General features: G+C 38.2%; 1 protein-coding gene and 1 non-coding gene across 4 annotated transcripts in view; one reads left to right on the forward strand and one right to left on the reverse strand.

Moving 5' to 3' along the window:
- The window catches only part of DNAJC13 (DnaJ heat shock protein family (Hsp40) member C13), a 134174-nt gene that overhangs the window by 9230 nt on the left and 104282 nt on the right, over positions 1-20662 (forward strand). Inside the window, exons 2-4 of one of the 3 annotated variants that reach the window (XM_066244407.1) lie at positions 3556-3634; positions 10977-11116; positions 12934-13014. In XM_066244407.1, the coding sequence (XP_066100504.1) occupies positions 12947-13014 (68 nt within the window). In that variant the 5' untranslated portion in view covers positions 3556-3634; positions 10977-11116; positions 12934-12946. The remainder of the gene's footprint in view (positions 1-3555; positions 3635-10976; positions 11117-12933; positions 13015-20662) is intronic. The other 2 variants (XM_066244406.1, XM_066244405.1) reach the window with 2 other exon arrangements.
- On the reverse strand, positions 2237-2312 carry TRNAT-AGU (transfer RNA threonine (anticodon AGU)). The gene has a single exon. It is a non-coding gene; the product is annotated as a tRNA-Thr (tRNA).

The following is a 20662-nucleotide window of genomic DNA, read 5'->3' on the forward strand; positions in this document are numbered from 1 at the left end:
ATTCATTACTTAAGAGCAGAGTTAACAATGAAAAAGTTTATTCTTTCTTCTATGAACTCAAAATGGAAAAATTAGTATCATATCTGTTCTTAGGAAGTTTTCATATTTGTGTAAAAATCAGTTCCAGTTGGTCATGCAAAATACATGGTTTAAAGCATATAGCTAGTTCCTTAATTCATTCACTAATGTATTATTTTTCTGAATAAACATTTTCATTCTTGGCTAAATGAGTGTTCTGTTCAAGTTTTTACTGAACATAAGCCATGTGCGCACAACGTAATTTTTCTCTGTGTGCAGATTCTTTTGCTTATACCTCAGCAATAACCTGCTTGGGTGCCTGTACTGTTAAGTTCCTTCTTCTTGTTTTTTATTTTTAGTGTCAATTTGATGTAGGCTTCTGGTCTGCAGACTCTCAGATCTTGCAGTTTTGTGTCAAAATCTTATCTCCTACAAGATCATTCTCATTTTATCTATAAAGGATTATCTATAAAAGATGTTAAATGGATTGTCAGTGTTAAAGCCAGTCATAAATTGGTTAATGTGAGAATGTTAAATATTGTTCGAAAGTATAAAGCAAGGAATTCATTGAAAATGGTGAAACTAGCCATAATGCCTGTGTTGCTCTCCATTTGACTGTTTAAACCCTTACTACAGTTGTCCCAGGAGAACAAACTGAGAAGTTGCAAAAAGGTTCTGTTGATGTTGTAATGTTAGGATACAGAATGCAAAAAACTGAAGCCGAATTGCAAAAATTGGAGACACTTTCGATGTGAGTTAGTTAAAATCAGCATGTAAACTTTTTTCTCATGAAAATGTTGGGGTAGGTCTTTGAAAATTTGAAGTGGGACAGTTGCAGAAGTGAAGGAGGTGAAATTTAAGTCATTAGTTTGAACTTGCTAATTTGAATAGTGTCTCAACTGGCTGGATGGCAAATACTGGTGATATGGCTGCTACCAAGGTGTGTTCCAACAAACTTTACATTTTCTTTTAGTTGGACAGTTTATTGGTATATAGAATCTGCCTATAAGTGATTATTGGTGTGACCTGCTTGATGCTCGAGTTGCTTGATGATAAAAATTGTAAAGGTTTTCATCAATTTTAAAGGGAATTATATAGTTGCTTAAGAGTTTTTGCCTATTAGCAATAATTTTAGAACCACTTTTAGAGTTTTTCAAAGAAATATGTACAGAGAAGATATTGAATGGAGATTATTTTTGTGGGGTGAAGTTATTTTTTCCAAAAGTTTCTTAAACTATAGTTAACTTATAGGCATCACACATACATTATAATTTTGAAATATTAGATTGGTTTCATGTAAAGAAACATTTCTAATTAAGATTCAAAATCTCCTGACCTGTGGTGGCGCAGTGGATAAAGTGTCGACCTGGAAATGCTGAGGTCGCCGGTTCGAAACCCTGGGCTTGCCTGGTCAAGGCACATATGGGAGTTGATGCTTCCAGCTCCTCCCCACCTTCTCTCTCTCTCTCCCTCTCTGTCTCTCTCTCCCTTTCTCTCTCCTCTCTAAAATGAATAAATAAAATTTAAAAAAATTTAAAAAAAGGTTATTAAAAAAAAAAAAGATTCAAAATCTCTAAGTGGAGGGTATTTAAAATGCAGTAATTAAGGGCCTGACCGGGTGGTGGCGCAGTAGATAAAATGCAGTAATTAAGATTGTCTTGCAAAATAGTAGTCTTCTGTAGGAATAAAGTTGAAATAAAAGCTTAAGTGTTAGGTTATAGTTGATAAGATAATTTTTAAAAATTTCAGCTCTCGTGATTACCTTTAGTATATATTTTTTTCCTTTTAAATGTTTTAGCAAATGTACATTTTAAAGAATAAAATAATAAAGTAATGACACCCTGTATACTCTGACCAGTTTAAGAAATATGATATTTTGGTATAGTTATTTTTTTATTTTTTTATTTTTTGCATTTTTCTGAAGCTGGAAACAGGGAGAGACAGTCAGACAGACTCCCGCATGCGCCCGACCGGGATCCACCCGGCACGCCCACCAGGGGGCGACGCTCTGCCCACCAGGGGGCGATGCTCTGCCCACCCTGGGCGTCGCCATGTTGCGACCAGAGCCACTCTAGCGTCTGAGGCAGAGGCCACAGAGCCAACCCCAGCGCCCGGGCCATCTTTGCTCCAATGGAGCCTTGGCTGCGGGAGGGGAAGAGAGAGACAGAGAGGAAGGCGCGGCGGAGGGGTGGAGAAGCAAATGGGCGCTTCTCCTATGTGCCCTGGCCGGGAATCGAACCCGGGTCCTCCGCACACTAGGCCGACGCTCTACCGCTGAGCCAACCGGCCAGGGCGGTATAGTTATTTTTGAATGAGAAGGTAAACACCATGAGTACTGATTAAATCAATAGAACACTACTTTTAAAGGTAGAAAGTCTAGGTGATGAACATTAATGATATACATTGAATAGTACAAGGATTAAAATTAATAGATAAAAGAAGACAGGTAAAATTAAGTAATTTAATAATGATAACTTTCCCCAAAAATGTCTTAATATGTACAGGAGCCTATAAGTAATCTTGAAAATGAAAGAGGTAATAGAAATACTAAAAATAACTGTTGCTATTGGGGTAGTATATTTCAAGTTGATAATGATTATTATGGTTGCGTTAATAGTTTTGAGTGCTTATTCTAAGCCAAGCCTCGTACTAACCCCTTTATTCAAGTTATCTCATACCGTATAGTACTTACCATAGCCCTTTGAGAAAGATATTCTCATCTATATTTTATAAATGAACTGTAAAGACATTAAGAAACTTTTGTTCAAAGTCAGTGCAGCCAATAAATGGCAGTTATTTATTACTAGTCTGTCTTTGGCCATATGTAATGTTTTTAAAATTCACCACCCTTTCCTTGGTGATAGATTATTAAAACTACTTCAGTGTATATATTAATGTAGCTTCTTGTGCTAGTCATTAAGTAACATTTAGTGGATGGAATAGCAGCTCTGCTATATGCCATGGGGGGAGGTATTCCAAGTCTGTCTTGCCAGAGTGAATCAATCATCCCTTGACCACTACCCTTGGAGGGGCCCTTCATTTATTTTCTAATTGGTTGTTCTCTCACTTTGATACATAGTACAAATGTTCTTGTCCTATTTTTCTGATATTTGTTCATTGCCATTATCCACTACTGAGGTATCCTCATGGAGTGAAAAATAGTTCCAGACCAATTGCCTTCATTAAAGAAATGATATTATCACAAAGTAGTTGAGTTTTTACTGAGTTTTTAAAAGAGATTTGCTTGAAAATTTAGTAATTTAGAGTGGTTGAGAAGTAGGCCCCAGCCTCAGATCTCATTGATCTGTTATTTTTTAAAGCTCAATGCTAATTAAAATAGTATTTTTTCCTGTTTTTGAACTTTCCTTAAAGATCATCTTGAAATTATGTATTGGTAGCAAATTTCTGTCATGTTTGTTTTGAACACTTTGTTTTAAAAAGTTTAAAGTTTATCTATATAGATGGAAATATTTTAAGATTTACTTTTACAATTTTTTATTTATTTATTTATTTTATATTTTATTTATTCATTTTTAGAGAGGAGAGAGAGAGAGAGACAGAGAGAAAGAAGGGGGGAGGAGCTGGAAGCATCAACTCCCATATGTGCCTTGACCAGGTAAGCCCAGGGTTTCGAACCGGCGACCTCAGCATTTCCAGGTCGACGTTTTATCCACTGCGCCACCACAGGTCAGGCCAAGATTTACTTTTAAATGGTAGTTTTTCAGCATTTGAGGCTTCATTTTTCTTTTATTTATTTTTTGCTCCATGTTCAGTATGATCATTTGTTTCACTGTTTGGAATTGTGGGTTTCCAACAAGTGCTTAATTATATTTTCAGGTGAAGATAAATAATTGGAATTAGTTCTAAATCTAGGAATGTGCTTTCAAATGATCAGTCTATAATTACATGGTCAGAATGACTTTATTTTGATTTCCTAAATTCGAGGGAAGGTAGTTTAAGTTAAGTACATAGAGTGTAGAGTTAAGCAGGTTGAGTCCAAAGTCTGATCTAACCACTTACCAGCTGTGTGACCTGGAGAAGTGATTTAATTTCTCTAGCAGCTTTCTTGTCAGTCATTTGAGGATAATCATACATGTATCGTAGTTTTGTTATAGGGATACAATGAAAAATAGATAAACGTGCGGTAAGTGCCTAGCATTAATATGTGATTGATAAAAGCTAACTGTTGCATAATTTAAGGATATGTCATACATTTTTTCATTAGGATCCCCTAACCTTCCCACTTTTAGGATAATCTTTACTGAGGGTTTGAATTGGAAAAGCGCTATTCTGATTTCCATTTTGAGTAGATACAGACACTAATAATAGCATTAAATTTTTCCATTATTTCTAGGGTTGATTTGGCTACTTAGGTAAGTATCTCCTCCTCTTCTCCAATATACCATTACTTAGAAATTACATGGTTGAAGGCCAGCTTTTCAGATAGAGGGGCAATTTTCTACCATGTATAGTACTTCCATTTACTAGTCTTTTTTGAATGGTTGTTATTCAGAATTAGATGTAGAATAGCAATATCACTTGTTTCCTGAAGTAGTAGAGACATTTAACAGGTGTGCTTGATTTTGGCAATACAGTAGGAACTTCTGTTGACACCAGTATATTCTCTTAGAGTATTGAAGTGCTTTATTAATCCTATATTGTATTTTACTGTTAGCATTGCCATCTGCATCAGGAATACAGCATTTCATTTAACAGTCCAGGTAGTCAGAAATACTTTTTATTTTTTAAATTTTATTTTCTTGTGAGAACACTTACCAGGAGATCTGTCGTCTTAACAGATGTTTAAAGTATGTGCTGCAATCTTGTTAGCTGTAGACACAGGCTGTACAGCAGGGGTAGTCAACCTTTTTATAACTACCGCCCACTTTTGTATCTCTGTTAGTAGTAAAATTTTCTAACCGCCCACTGGTTCCACAGTAATGGTGATTTATAAAGTAGGGAAGTAACTTTACTTTATAAAATTTATAAAGCAAAGTTACAGCAAGTTAAAGCATATAATAATAATTACTTACCATGTATTTTATGTCGGATTTTCACTAAGTTTAGCAGAACAAATCTTTATAAAACAACTTACTGTAGTTAAATCTATCTTTTTATTTATACTTTGGTTGCTTCGCTCCCGCCCACCCTGAAAGCTAGAACGCCCACTAGTGGGCGGAGGGACCAGGTTGACTACCCCTGCTGTACAGCAGAGCTCTAGAATGTGTTCATCTTGCATAGTCCTCATTTCCTCCTTACCGTAGTTTAGCAACCACCATTCTACTCTTTGCTTTTGTATGTTTGAATATTTTAGGTAATTCATATAGTTGGAATCATGCAGCATTTGTACTTCTGTGAGTGACTTATTTCACTGAGTATAATGCCTGCAAAGTTCACTCATGATGTCACATGTTGCAGGATTTCCTTCTTTTTCAGGGATGAATAGTATTCTGTGTGTGTGTGTGTGTGTGTGTGTGTGTGTATGTGTATTTTTTCCTTTATTCACTTATCCCTTGATGGACATTTAGGTTGTTTCCACATCTTGGCTATTATGAATAATGCTGCAATGAATATGGGAGTGCTATTTCTTTGAGATCTAATTTTAGTTCTTTTGGATAAATATCCAGAAGTTTGTTTGCAAGACCGTAGGGTAGTTCTATTTCTAATTTTTTTTTATATAAATAAATTTTTATTATAATGGGGTGACATCAATAAATCAGGGTACATATATTCAAAGAAAACATTTCCAGGTTATCTTGTCATTTAGTTCTGTTGCATACCCATCACCCAAAGAGAGATCGTCCTCTGTCACCCTCTATTCAGTTTTCTTTGTACTCCTCCCCCTCCCCCTCTCCCTCCTTCCCTCCCCCCACCCCCCGTAACCACCCCACTCCTGTCCATGTCTCTTAGTCTCATTTTTATGTCCCACCAATGTATGGAATCCTGCAGTTCTTGTTTTTTTCTGATTCACTTATTTCACTCCGCATACTGTTATCAATATTCCACCATTCTGCTGTAAGTGATCCGATGTCATCATTTCTTCTAGCTGAATAGTATACCGTGGTGTATATGTACCCCATCTTCTTTATCCAGTCTTCTATTTTTTTTTACAGTGATTAAAAGCCTTTAAGCAAACTCTTGGCCAATACAGCAAGAATCCATAAAAGAGTAGTGTTCTTAACATGTTCACCAAGTCCAAGTTGGCCCCATCACCATGCCAAATCCCTGAAATATGCAACCCAACCACAGTTTAGTCTGTTAGGAGCTGTCACAGGGAGCAGGAGTCCAGAAAAGTCCTCATCCAGGAAAAGTCCTCATGGCACTGGAATTGTTGTCACCATTCTATACTTTACAGCTCATGTTCAAGTCCCAATGACCGCTGCTTCTAGCTGGTAATGATTCAGGTAGACTGGAAAAGCCATTTGCAGCATGTGTGGATATGGAGCTTCTGTTCTCCTCTGCCTGGAGAGATGAGACCAGGTTGCTTTTCCCTGGAGCTCTGCGACTGTGGTGTGGTAAAGAGAACCTTGGGATACACTAAGCAGTCTCGGTGTGGCTTCTTCAGTGTTCCTTGGTTGAAGAGTCCTCTTAGTTTAGTCCAAAGTTGGTTTTTCCAGATGATAGTTCTTAAAATTAGTTTGTAATCCACTTTGGTTCTGGGAGGTAGATGTTGGTACGTCCGCCTACTCTAGCGTCATCTTGTCTCTCCTATTTCTAATTTTTTGAAGAGCTTCAGTACTGTTCTACATAGCATTTGCACCATTTTACATTCCCAACAACAGTATACAAGGGTCCTTATTTCTCTACACCCTCACCGAAACTTGTCCTTTTTTTGATAATATAATAGACATCTTAATTGGTGTGAGGCGGTATCTTGCGGTTTTGAGTTTCATTTCCCTGATAGCAACATTGAATATCTTTTTTTTTTTTTTTTTTTTTCTTTTTCATTTTTCTGAAGCTGGAAACAGGGAGAGACAGTCAGACAGACTCCCGCATGCGCCCGACCGGGATCCACCCGGCACGCCCACCAGGGCGACGCTCTGCCCACCAGGGGGCGATGCTCTGCCCATCCTTGGTGTTGCCATGTTGCGACCAGAGCCACTCTAGCGCCTGAGGCAGAGGCCACAGAGCCATCCCCAGCGCCCGGGCCATCTTTGCTCCAATGGAGCCTTGGCTGCGGGAGGGGAAGAGAGAGAAAGAGAGGAAGGCGCGGCGGAGGGGTGGAGAAGCTAATGGGCGCTTCTCCTGTGTGCCCTGGCCGGGAATCGAACCCGGGTCCTCCGCACGCTAGGTCGATGCTCTGCCGCTGAGCCAACCGGCCAGGGCCCATTGAATATCTTTTTATGTACATTTTGGCCTATTGGTATGTCTTCTAGTAGTTTAATTTTATATTAATGTATCATGTCTTCTCTTCCGTTCTCTTTTTATCAATTCTAGCCCTGGCTGTTCTAACCTAAGAACTCTGTGGTGCTTTCATCATCCTAACTTAATCTCCAAAGAGTTGTACTTAAGCCTTCTTGATATAAACTTGTTTTAGTGTTCCTCATAAAAGATCTGTTTGAGCTACATATTCCTCTAAATCAGTGCTACTTATATGGTCATTCTTTAGGTTTTTTAATTCTTAAATTTGCTTTGTTTTTATTTTTGAGATTATTTTGCTTCTCTTCCTACCTCCCAACAATCCCCCAACCCTGACCCCTCAGGATGTATTAGCCATTTATTTTTTTCTGGGTCTTACCCTATATTCTTTGTAGTGCAATTTAAAAATATTGTATTTCTCTTACTTTCATTTTAATTTTAAAGTTTCTTAATTATATCAGCCAGTCTTTGCTAAAATATAGTTTCTTTTTGTCAGTTTTGCCAAGCAAGCCCTTTGGTACAGAGTCAGTCATTCCAATATATCAGATTACAGATTAGGAATCCAACCTCCACTCTTCAATATCAGTCCATCACTTTTTCTTTTCTCCTTTGTTCCAGTCTTCAACTATATAAGGGGAAAATATCTGTCAACCTTTATTTTTCACTTTTTGGGTACATTCTCAGAGATCTTATATTTCATTTAAGCAGTATAATTTGGTACAAATGATTCAGAAGGCAGGAATAGTGGTTGCTTGTTTAATATTAGTTTTGATTGGGTGCCTGTGTCATCCCAGATACACAGTCCAGAAAAAGAAGCAAAACAATGTACCAACTGGCAGGACTATATTTAGCTGTCTCTATACATACTTGGAGGAAGATGTCAGTTGACTGTTCAGAGAAATTTCCTTTCTGGTAGCAATAAAGGTTTCTCTAAACTGGTGTCACTGTGGTTCTCTTGTTCTTCAGAGCATGAATTGATGCTTTTCTAGATAATTTGACAAAACCTCTCTTGGGAATACATTTTTTTTTTTTTTAAGCAGAGCCAGGGCCCCCCGGGCCTCTGGGCCCTCCCACAGCACCGGCATCATCTGCCATTTGGTGTCTTCTCTGGAAAAGCTCTTGGGAGTATATCTTATAACATCAGCTTTGACGTGGACATCAGAATTTCTCACGGCATTGCTTCATTTCATTCAGTCCCTCAGATATTTACTTGAATACCTGTTTTGTGTCAGGCACTCTTACAGGCTCTGTGGAGAGATAAACAGATAGAGATAGAGATTCATCTGTCTATATCCATCTGAGCTTAACAGACATAAACACCTCTCTAGATATTCTGATAGGATTAATAAATAGTAAATATGGTAAATTGCACATTAAACTATAAAATGAAAGGTGCCATGGAGGAAAAATGAGTCAGATGGGCTAGAGAGGGTAGAATGAGGAGGGTGGTTACAATCTAAAACAAGATAGTAGAGTAGGCATCATTGTAAAGGTGACAGCTGAACACAGATTTGAGGTGAAGATGTGAGCCATATATTGTATTGGCAAAAAAGTATTTTCGATTGTCACATAGCGTTGTAATTGTTTTGAAGGATTCTGTCAGTGTTATGTTTTTTTCCTTTTGACATTTGATATCAGTCACATTTAGGTTACTTTAGAAGCAAGTTGTGCGTAATTTTGTTTGTAGCCATTAGTTTAGGGTTAATTTTAACAGGGAATGCAGAAACGAACATTTTTGGCATATTTTACTTTTTTATTTCCGTAAAGGAAAGAAAGCTGCTGAGGCTCACAAAAAGATATGTGAGGTTTATATGGTGTTCATTGCATAACAGAACACATGTCAGAATTGGTTTAAAAAATTCTGGAGATTTTTCACTCAAAGATGACCAACGTTCTGGTCAACCTACTGAAGTTGATGATGACCAAATCAAAGCCATAATTGAAGAGAATCGTCATGTAACTGTTTGAGAGATTGCAGAGAGGTTTAATGTATTGCGCACAACAATTGAAAATCACTTAAAATGTCTTGGACTCACTAAGAAGCTCGATATTGGGTTCCTCATGAATTGAAAGAGATTCACGTAACACAAATCAATATTTGCAATATGCATCTCAAGTGCAATGAAACCGACCCTTTTTTGAAAAGAATCATCACAGGTGATGAAAAATGGATCATCTACAGTAACATCATTTGAAAACAATCGTGGTCCAAGCGTGATGAACCAGCACAAACCACATCTAAAGATGAATTGCATCAAAAAAAGGTCATGCTGTCAATTTGGTGGGACTACAAAGGTGTTGTGTATTTTGAGCTGCTTCCAAGAAACAAGACGATCAATTCAGATGTTTACTGTCAACAACTAATGAAACTGGATGAAGCAATCAGAGAAAACCCGCCAGAATTGGCAAATCGCCAAGGACTTGTGTTCCACCGTGATAATGCAAAGCCTGACACATCTTTAGTAACTCGTGGGAAATTACTGGAGCTTGGTTGGGAAGTGATGTTGCATCCCCCATACAGCCCTGACTTGGCACCATCTGATTACCATTTATTTTGAAGTTTGAAAACTCTTTGAATGGTAAAACTTAACAAATGATGATGACCTTAAATCGCACTTGGTTCAGTTTTTTGTTGATAAGGATCAAAATTTCTATGAATGTGGAATCATGAAGCTGCAGGAAAGATGGCAAGAGGTCATTGAACAAAATGTAAAATATATAATTGATTAAAGTTTATTCTTTGTACAAAAAGTTATTTCACACTATAAAACCGAAATTACTTTCTTGCCAACCCAATAGATATCTAGAGGAAGAGCACTCTACATAGAGTACAGAAGTCTTCAGTAAGTTACTAATGTAAAGAAATGTAGAAGGAATAAAAAAAGCAATTTCAAAACAGAGATGTCTTTGAAAATGCTTTTACTGCTCAGGTATATATCCAAGAGAAATAAAACATGTTTACACAAACCAAATGTTAGAACAGTATGATTGATAAAGCCAAAAAGTAGAATCAACACCAATTTTCATCACCTGATGAATGGATAAACAAAAGGTGGTTATATATATATATATATATATATATATATATATATGAAACTAATCCATGACACAACATGGATAACCTGTGAAAATGTTATGCTAAGTGAAAAAGCTAGTCACAAAAACTACATTGTATGATGCCATTTATTATGAGATGTCCAAAATAGCAAACCCACAGTGACAGTAGATTAGTGGTTGCCAGGTGCTGGGAGTAAAGGGAAATGGGGAGTGACTGCTAACAGAGTTTTTTGGGGGGACAATAAAAATGTTCTAAAAATAGTAGTGTATGTTGTAGAACTCTGAACATACTAAAAACCCTGAATTTTTACACATTAAAAGTAAAAGGTTGAATTTTATGGTGGGTAAATTGTTTCAAAAGCTGTTATAAAAATGTTTTTGAAAGAAAATGGTTTTATTCTAATTATGAAAAGAATATTTGTTGATTAAAAAAATTGAGACCAGTGTATAAAGATAAAAAAACAAGAAAGCTTAATTGAATCACAATTTTAACCATTGTTTTGCATTATTGACACTTTGGTATAAATCTTTTTTTTCTTAAGTGAGAAGCAGAGAGGCAAAGGGACAGACTCCTGCATGTGCCCCAACCAAGATCCACCTGCAAGCCCCCTTTGGGGCGATGCTCTGCCCGTCTGGGTCCATTGCTTCGTTGCTCAACAACTGAGCTATTTTAGCACCTGAGGTGAGGCCATGGAGCCATCCTTGAGCCATAGTCAGTGCCAGGGCCAACTTACTCCAACCGAGCCATGGCTGCGGGAGGAAAAGAGAGACAGAGAGAGAAAGAAGAGGGCTAGGGATGGAGAAGCAGATTGTCGCTTCTCCTGTGTGCCCCGACTGGAAGTTGAACCCAGGACACGCTGGGCCGATGCTCTACCACGGAGCTATCCGGTGGGGGCCTGGTATGAACTTTAAAATATTTTTTAGAGTGCATTTCTAATTTTTAAGGGTAGGAAAATATAGCCAAGCCACAAAAGAATAAATAAATGGTCATATTTATTTTACAGTTTTATTCACTATGAAGCAAATGATGTGCTAGTTTTAAAATTTTATCATCAGTCTTTTATTAACAATTTATCCTGTAAACTTAGCTAAATTTAAATTTTCTTTGTGGATTCTGAATTAATTTCATACACTTCAGGGTTACAGTCAGTAAACTAATCAGCTAATTATAAAATACTGCACATAGCGTAGTCCCTGATAATGAAGCTGGTAGGAAGCTTATACTGTGTGTGATTCATCATACAAGTTTGACAGTCCTGAACTGTTATATATCCTGTTTAACCAGAAGAGTTCACTAACCAAACTGCTATAAAGTTTCAAAACACGTAATTTCAATTTCTGCACTTGTTTTAGTATAGTCATATAATGGAATATTATGTAGCCTTAAGAATCATTTTCTCAAGATTTAATTCTAAGGGAACAGGTTAATGTTTTCTGCAGCTGCATTAATCAGTACAGTATGCATGACAGTCTCAACTTTGGCTTTTGTTTTCTTTTTAAGCCACCTATTTTTCTTGAATGGAGAAGCTAGAATAATTGTTTTTCAACGCTAGGATGAAAGTTTATATATTTATGAACATTTTAGATTTCTTAATACAGTTTACATTACCCCCCCCCCCCATTTGAGAGAGAGAGAGAGAGAGAGAGAGAAACATTAACTCATTGTTTCATTTACCATGTTTCCCCATGTGTAAGGTATAAGACTCACCCTTTCCCGAAAAATTTGGGGTCTAAAAACTGGATGCGTCTTATACAGTGGTTGTAGATTTTTTTACTTGCATTTCCCACTTTTTCGCACTTGTTTTTGCACTTGTTGAAGACAGTGATTCGTCATCAGACACAAATAAGGACAAGCTAATGGATGGGAGTTTTGACGGTGATGAGTTGTATGAATTTTATGATAAATACAACTTGAATTGAATAACTTTATGTAAAATATGGTAGCTGTGCACACCATCCCAGTGCACCAGTTGACACTCTATCCACTGAGCCACCTGGCCAGATCTGATGGGCATTACTTTTATAATGAGAAATATTGTTATCTTTAGGTTAAATCTTATTTATAGTAGGTTCCCTTTAAAGTGGCAGCAACATCACTATCACTTAGCACCTCAGTGAAAACCTTACGAGTTGGTTTGATACTTGGCAAACATTTTCAGGTGTCTGTCCTGTACCAAGGCATTGTTTGGCAATGTGAGATTTAAAGATTCATTTACTCTAACATTTTTTGTTAGATTCTCTGCACTTGCAATATTGATAGAGAACTGTTTTTGTCCTCAGGAAACCCAGTGCAGTGGAGGGGAGCAGACAATTACAATGTAGTGTGCTAAAGGCTCTGATAAGTGTCTAGACCGTCCCTTGTTCTTTTAAACCTGTGGTTTGTAAGACAAAGTTGTGACTTAAAATCAGTACCATATGGCAGGTTATGAAAGTATGATATGGGAAATTCAGGAAATTCAGGATAACACTACTGAATTCACCCATATTTTTATCTTTCAGGTTTCAGCACAAAATGAACATAATCAGGGAAAATAAGGATTTGGCATGTTTCTACACAACAAAACATTCATGGAGGGGAAAGTAAGTATTTCTGTTGGTTTTATTTTCCTGTGCTTCTATTAAAGTATTATTGTAAGCATTATTCCTTCAATATCTTGAGTTGTATCACACAACTCAATAATACTATTTAGCTGTCTCCTCTGTAAAGCATCTATACATATCTAAAGCACAAATGCTACATTTAGAATAATTACTATTCTTTTTTTCTTTTGACATGCCTGGTTTTCTGTATCTGTCTTGGCAAGGGATTTGGTAAGAATTAAAAATAATAATTAAAAGGAAAATAAACTGGTTACCCACCCTCTGATTGCTCTCAATTGTTGAGGTTATGCAGTGGTAACATAGTGTTCATTTCACAACTTTATTGCCCAGAGATTAGCCTGTGTATAGTCAATACATTTTCCTATCCATTTGACTGTCAGAGAAAATAGACAAATAGTGCCTCTGGTAAACTGTTTTTTGGTGTGTAATTAAATTTAAAAATTGGGTTTGATCTTTTCCTTTCCTGGAGGAGCAGGGAGGTAGTAACACTTTTTAATAGCTTGCCAGCTTGTTGAGTCAGACCAAAGTTTAGATGCTTTATTTCCTTTTTGTAAAATGGATGGTAATTCTTGCCCCTCAAATTGCTATAAGGATTAAATGACATGACATGAAGTCTGTGATTTTAAAAGTATGTCTTAAATACTTCTGATATTTAATGAATAGCAGTTGTTGACCATTAGAAAAAAGTTTAATTTTGGCTCTTTTGAATAATAGTAATTAAAATGAGTGTGCCACATTTTGACAAATAGGTGACTTCATTATTCCAGATTAGACCTCAGGTAGATAAAACATGACGTGCACTAAGCCAATAAATAGGTTTTATTCTTTTCATTTGTTAGGTGATAGTGTGGTAACTTCTAGAGTGGTGCAACCTCTGAATTCTGTAGCATTTCTGGTTTTCACATGCAAACTGACTATAATTTGGGAAGATTTAAGTGTTTACTTTTATTTCCTTTCAGTAGATCAATTGTGTGAGCTCCTAAAATAGAGGGCATAATTGTTATCCTTATAAAATACTTGTCTTGAAATTTTTTCTTAAGTTAATTTCATTGAGCAAAGTTAGAAAATTGACATATCCAGGGTAATATGATTCTCTCTAATTCTTTAAGCAGCCTTAAACAATTGTGTATTTTTTATTTTTTCCTCAACTAGTAGATTGCTCTGATCATCATAATATAACTTCTGTTTTTAATGCAATTACAGCATACTGATGCATTAATTCTAAGAACAAACTTACTGTAATACTTTTTGCTTTGTGAGCTTGTCAGTAATTGTGATCATTGGAAAAACTTTTTTAGTGTTCTTAGAGAGTAGTGACTAATACTTAAGAAAATCCTCTTTTTTCCTTCTGCTTTTTTATAATAATGTGAAACAGAGCTGTTTCTCTTCTATCAGTTCCTTGCCTCCATCATTTATACTTGAAATGTTTTGTTTTGTTTTTATAGCAGCTTTATTAAGATAGTTTAAACAACATAAATTTTATTCTTTAAAAATGTTCATCAATGTTTTTTAGAGTTGTGAACCATCTCCACAAACTGTTTGAGAACACCTTCACAACTGCCCAAAACACCTCCTCTAAAAATATTAGCAGTTACTTCCCCTCTCCTCTTCCCAGCATCTGGCAGTTACTAATCTACTTTTTGTCTCAGATTTCCTTATTTAGGACATCTCACGTAAGTGGAATTGTACAATATGTGGTCTTTTGTCACTGTCTTCTTTCACTTTACTAAAATGGCAGCTGGGATTTTCTTTTTTTTTTTTTTGTGACACAGAGAGAGAGAGACAGATAGGGACAGACAAGCAGGAAGGGAGAGTGATGAGAAACATCAATTCTTCATTGCAGCTCCTTAGTCTCCTTAGTTGTTCATTGATTGCTTTCTCATATGTGCCTTCATGGGGGGCGTGTGCTACAGCAGAGCAAGTGACCCCTTGCTCAAGTCAAAGACCTTGGGCTCAAGTCAGCTACCATGGGGGTCTTGTCTATGATCTCACACTCAAGCCAGTGACCCTGTGCTCAAGCTGACGAGCCCCCACTCAAGCTGGTGACCTCAGGGTTTCGAACCTGGGTCCTCTGTCCTCTGTGTCCTAGTCCAGCGCTTTATCCACTGCACCACTGCCTGGTCAGGCTGGCAGCTAGGATTTTGATAGGGAGTGCATTTAATCTGTAGATCAGTTCAGGTGTACAGGCAGTCCCCAGGTTACAAATGAGATAGATTCTGTAGGTTTGTTCTTAAGTTGAATTTGTATAAAAAGTTCGAACAGGTACATTGTCTTAACATAGTATTTATTTTTATTTTTCTGTACATACAAATACTTAAACATTTTCTAATACAACCTTAAACTATTATTTTGGATGATGCAGAAGACTTGTTGGAGAGGCTGGGACTGGTGTTAGAGAGTCAGAGTTTGATTCTGCTACTATAGTAATTTTCTTAAAGTAGGCATCAAGGGAGGTTTGTACAGAGCTTTTCTTTTTCTCATCATAAATGGCCTTGTAGCATCTCAGGTTTTCAGTAACTGTACAGTGAACTTTGGTGAACCTCTCTGTATCAGGATCTTGCTCCTCTATACCATTCTTGCTTCAATGAAACTAAAAGCACCAGCTAACTCTTATAGAACACTTTTTCAGTTCTGGAATGTCTAGGTCAGGGGTCCCCAAACTACTGCCCACAAGCCGCATGCGGCCCCCTGAGGCCATTTATCCAGCCCCCGCCGCACTTCCGGAAGGGGCACCTCTTTCATTGGTGGTCAGTGAGAAGAGCACATTGACCATCTCATTAGCCAAAAGCAGGCCCATAGTACCCATTGAAATACTGGTCAGTTTGTTGATTTAAATTTACTTGTTCTTTATTTTAAATATTGTATTTGTTCCCGTTTTGTGTTTCTACTTTAAAATAAGATATATGCAGTGTGCATCGGGGTTTGTTCATAGTTTTTTTTATAGTCCGGCCCTCCAATGGTCTGAGGGACAGTGAACTGGCCCCCTGTGTAAAAAATTTGGGGACCCCTGGTCTAGGTCCCTGTTTTCTTTCCTAAATGCTGTCATCTCCTGCTTTAGTTTCTTAAGGTCTTCGTTGGTTAGTTCTTTGTCAGGGGAGTCAGATAACTCTGTGATATCATTTTCACTGATGTCCAACAGCAGTTGGTTACCAAAATCCCTTATGGCCCCCCATTTGTAAGTATGAGTTGTACATGAGTTAGATGTTTGTAACTCGAGGACTTAACTGTAATTGCCTCAACTTCTGCTTTGTGGAATATGCTGTCAAACAAACGTAGAGATAAGTTGGGAGAAAATATCTGCAAAAGATATAATTTGACAAAGGACTGTTACCAAAATTAAACAAAGAATCCTTAAAACTCAACACCAACAAAAAATCAGATTAAAATATGAGTCAAGCCTGACCAGGTAGTGGCACAGTGGATAGAGCTTCAGACTGGTACACAGAGGACCCAGGTTTGAAACCATAAGGTTGCCGGCTTGAGTCCAGGCTCACCAGCTTGAGCATGGGATATTAGACATGAGCCCAAAGGTCTCTCGCTTGAAGCCCAAGGTCACTGGCTTGAGCAAGGGGTCACTCACTCTGCTGTAGCCCTCCCCCCCACCCCATCATGGCACATATGAGAAAGCAATCAATGAACAAGAAAGGAGCCACAATGAAGAATTGATGCTTCTCATCTCTCTCCCTTCCTATCTGTCTGTCCTTATTTGTCCCGCTCTCTGTCTGTCTGTTTCTGACACACACACACACACGCACACACGCAAAATGAGTCAAGGAGCTTTAGCTACCTCACCAAAGAAGATGTACGGGTGACAAGTGAGGAATTGGAAAGATGCTTCACATTTCATGTCATTGTGGAAATGCAAATGTAGTGCTACCACTCTGCATCTATTGAAATGACCAAAATCCAGAACACTGGCAACAGCAAAGGACAGTGAGAGTATAAAGCAATAGGAACTCTCATTCTTTGCTAGTGGGAAGGCACAATGGTACAGCCACTTTGGAAAACGGTTTTGTGGTTTTTTACAAAACTCAACATCCTCTTACCATATGATCCAGCAATTGCACCCCTTAGAATTTATCCAAAGAAGTTGAAAGCTTATGTCCACACAAAAACCTGCACACAGATATCTATAGATATCTATAGATATCTGGCTAATTGGTTTTAACAGATATCTATAGATATCTATTTTTTACTCATAATTACAAAAACTTGGAAGCAACCAATAGGTCCTTCAGTAGCTAAATGGATAAATAAACTGATACATGCAGACATGTATCATCAAGCCTAACAGAAGTGAATCATCAAGCCATGAAAAGACATAGAGGAAATTTAAATGCATATTACAGAATGAAAGAAACCAATCTGAAAAGGCTACATACTGTTATGATTTCAACTACTATATGACATTGTGGAAAAGGCAGCACTTTGGAGACAGTAAAAACACCAGTGGCTACCAGGATTTCAGGAAGAGAGAAGGATGAATAGGCAGAGTACAGATGATGTCCAGGGCTGTGAAACTACTCTGTATGATACTGTGATAGTGTATGCATGTCGTACAGTTGTCCAAACCCATGGAGTATACACCATGAGTGAAGCCTAATGTAAACTGTGGACCTTGGTTGATAGTGTTGCATCTGTGCAGGTTCATCAGTTGTAACATGTACCACTTTGGTGGCGGGTGTTGATATGGGGGAGGCTGTGCATAGTGGTGACAGGGAGTATTTGGGAACTCTGCGTCTTTTCCTTAAAATACTGCTGTGAACCTAAAACTGCTCTAAAAATAAAGTGTTTTGGTTTTTGGTGTTTTTTTTTTTAATTTTTATTTTATTTTATTCATTTTTAGAGAGGAGAGAGAGAGACAGAAAGGGAGAGAGAGGAGAGACAGAGAGAGAGAAGGGGGGAGGAGCTGGAAGCATCAACTCCCATATGTGCCTTGACCAGGCAAGCCCAGGGTTTCGAACCGGCGACCTCAGCATTTCCAGGTCAATGCTTTATCCACTGCGCCACCACAGGTGAGGCGTGTTTTGGTTTTTTAAAAGCGAGTTCCATTTGAGCTAGAAAAAAATGTGGACCTTACATTATGAAATTTAAGTTTTTAAAATACAGCAGATCCTCGAATAATATTATTTCATTAAATGTAATTTGATGAGATACTGTAGGAACTTAAGTCTTGTTAAAACCAATTAGCCAGCGCTGGCCGGTTGGCTCAGTAGTAAAGCGTCGGCATGGCGTGCAGGAGTCTGGGTTCGATTCCTGGCCAGGGCATACAGGAGAAGCGCCCATCTGCTTCTCCACCCTTCCCCCTCTCCTTCCTCTCTGTCTCTCTCTTCCCCTCCCACAGCCAAGGCTCCATTGGAGCAAAGTTGGCCCGGGCGCTGAGGATGGCTCCATGGCCTCTGCCTCAGGTGCTAGAATGGCTCTGGTCACAACAGATGGGCAGAGCATCGCCCCCTGGTGGGCGTGCTGGGTGGATCCCGGTCGGGCGGTCGGGCGCATGCCGGAGTCTGTCTGACTGCCTCCCCGTTTCCAACTTCAGAAATATACAAAAAACAAAAACCAATTAGCCTATGGTAAAATTAGTTTTATTATATGTCATTTTGCCACAGTTCCAAGAACCTATTGACAATGTTAAGCAAGGACTGCCCTTTATTTACTCTGAGATAAGTTGGACACTTTCTCAGAGTTTTTGGGACAGATATTTATATTTGCACATAGTAGGTCCTTTACATTCCTCCTTTCTTTTTTTGACGGAGTACAACTTCTAATGTGAAAGAGCCCTCCTTAAGTGAAACTGATTTTTCAAGTGGAGCTTGACCAGTATCAGAGTATCATGGTATTATGGTAATAAAGCCAGATGAATGATCAAGTTGTCTGTTTTGTTTTGTGTTTAAATATGAGTGTAGCAGTCAGAACAATTGGAAACACAGTGATAGTAATTACAGTTATCTCCTTGACTATAGAGTTTTGAGCCACTTTTTTTTTTTTTTCATTTTTCTGAAGCTGGAAACAGGGAGAGACAGACAGACTCCCGCATGCGCCCGACCGGGATCCACCTGGCACGCCCACCAGGGGGCGATGCTCTGCCCATCTGTTGTGACCAGAGCCACTCTAGCGCCTGAGGCAGAGGCCACAGAGCCATCCCCAGTGCCTGGGCCATCTTTGCTCCAATGCAGCCTTGGCTGCGGGAGGGGAAGAGAGAGACAGAGAGGAAAGCGCGGTGGAGGGGTGGAGAAGCAAATGGGCGCTTCTCCTGTGTGCCCTAGCTGGGAATCGAACCCGGGTCCTCCGCACGCTAGGCCGACGCTCTACCGCTGAGCTAACCGGCCAGGGCTTGAACCACTTCTCTTATTAGTCAGTCAGCAGAATAGTAGCAATAAGAACAGCTAGCATTTATTGGTTGTAAACAATAGTGATAGCACTTTACATATATTATTGCTAATTCTCAACATTTCATATGGGGAAACTGAAGCTTAGAGAACCTGTTCAAGTTATCAGAGGATACATAGAAAGTGAGTTGTCCAGACAGTATTTGAACCCAGGCATCTGTGATTCTAGAGCTGACAGACTTGACTATTAAACTGTAGTACAGTGGTACCTTGAGATACGAGTTTAATTTGTTCTGTAACTGAGCTCGTAAATCAGTCTACTCGTGTATCAAACAAATTTCTCCTATTTAAAATAACTGAAATAGATTTAATCCATTCACGCCTGTGAAACATCCCAAAACCATCCTAAATTATGAAAAAAAGATGTTTTTAATTAAGAAATACACATTTATACTTTATCAATGCATAACAGAATATATAAAAAAAGTGTTATTTAGTACTGTATTCTTACCTTGGAGACAGACGAGTGCGACTAACAGAGGTGAATGGTGGAGAAGGAGGGAGGGAGGAAGGGATGCAGGCACTGTAGACACGTAAACTAAAGCTGCACTTTCTTAACACTAAATGTAAACTAAAACTGCATTTTCTTGACTTTAAACAAAACTAAAATTGCACTTTCTTTACTTAAAATGAAACCACAAAAACTTAATTGTAAAAAAAATGCACTTTCTTAACTTTAAACTTAACCTAAGCTTAACATCGTGTATTTTTCATTTAATCATCATCTGTTTTTGCCTTTTTGGCTGCACTTTTGGCCCTTTCACTTGCAGAACTTTTGAATAAAAATCTATCCAAAGAGGTTTGCTTGTGCCTGCTTTTTAAAATGTTACAGAAATGTGACAAACAAGTGTCATTAAAAATTGCTGAAGCACGACCAGTTGAAATTTTTTCTGGGTGTTTTTTTGCAATGAAACTTGAAAGCTTCTCCCACGTTGCCAGCATGTCTTTAATTTCACTTGTAGACATAATTTCCTCCGACTTGACCTCCTCCTCACTACTAATCTCTTGCAGAAGCTCTGTATGTTGCATCATCTGTAGCTCCTTCAACTCCTCAGTTGAGAGTTCCTCCTCATGTTCCTCCACAAGCTCGTTTCCGTCACCCTCATCTACCTCCAGACCCATCGACTTTCTGAGGGACACAGTCTCCTCCAAATCGCTTCTACCTCACTCTTGGTCTCTGATTCGAATCCTTCAAAGTCCCTGTCTGCAACAACATCAGGCCTTTTTCCAGGCCGAGT

Source organism: Saccopteryx bilineata, chromosome 10 (assembly GCF_036850765.1).
Source record: "Saccopteryx bilineata isolate mSacBil1 chromosome 10, mSacBil1_pri_phased_curated, whole genome shotgun sequence".
In the NCBI taxonomy this organism is placed as follows: Eukaryota; Metazoa; Chordata; class Mammalia; order Chiroptera; family Emballonuridae; genus Saccopteryx; species Saccopteryx bilineata.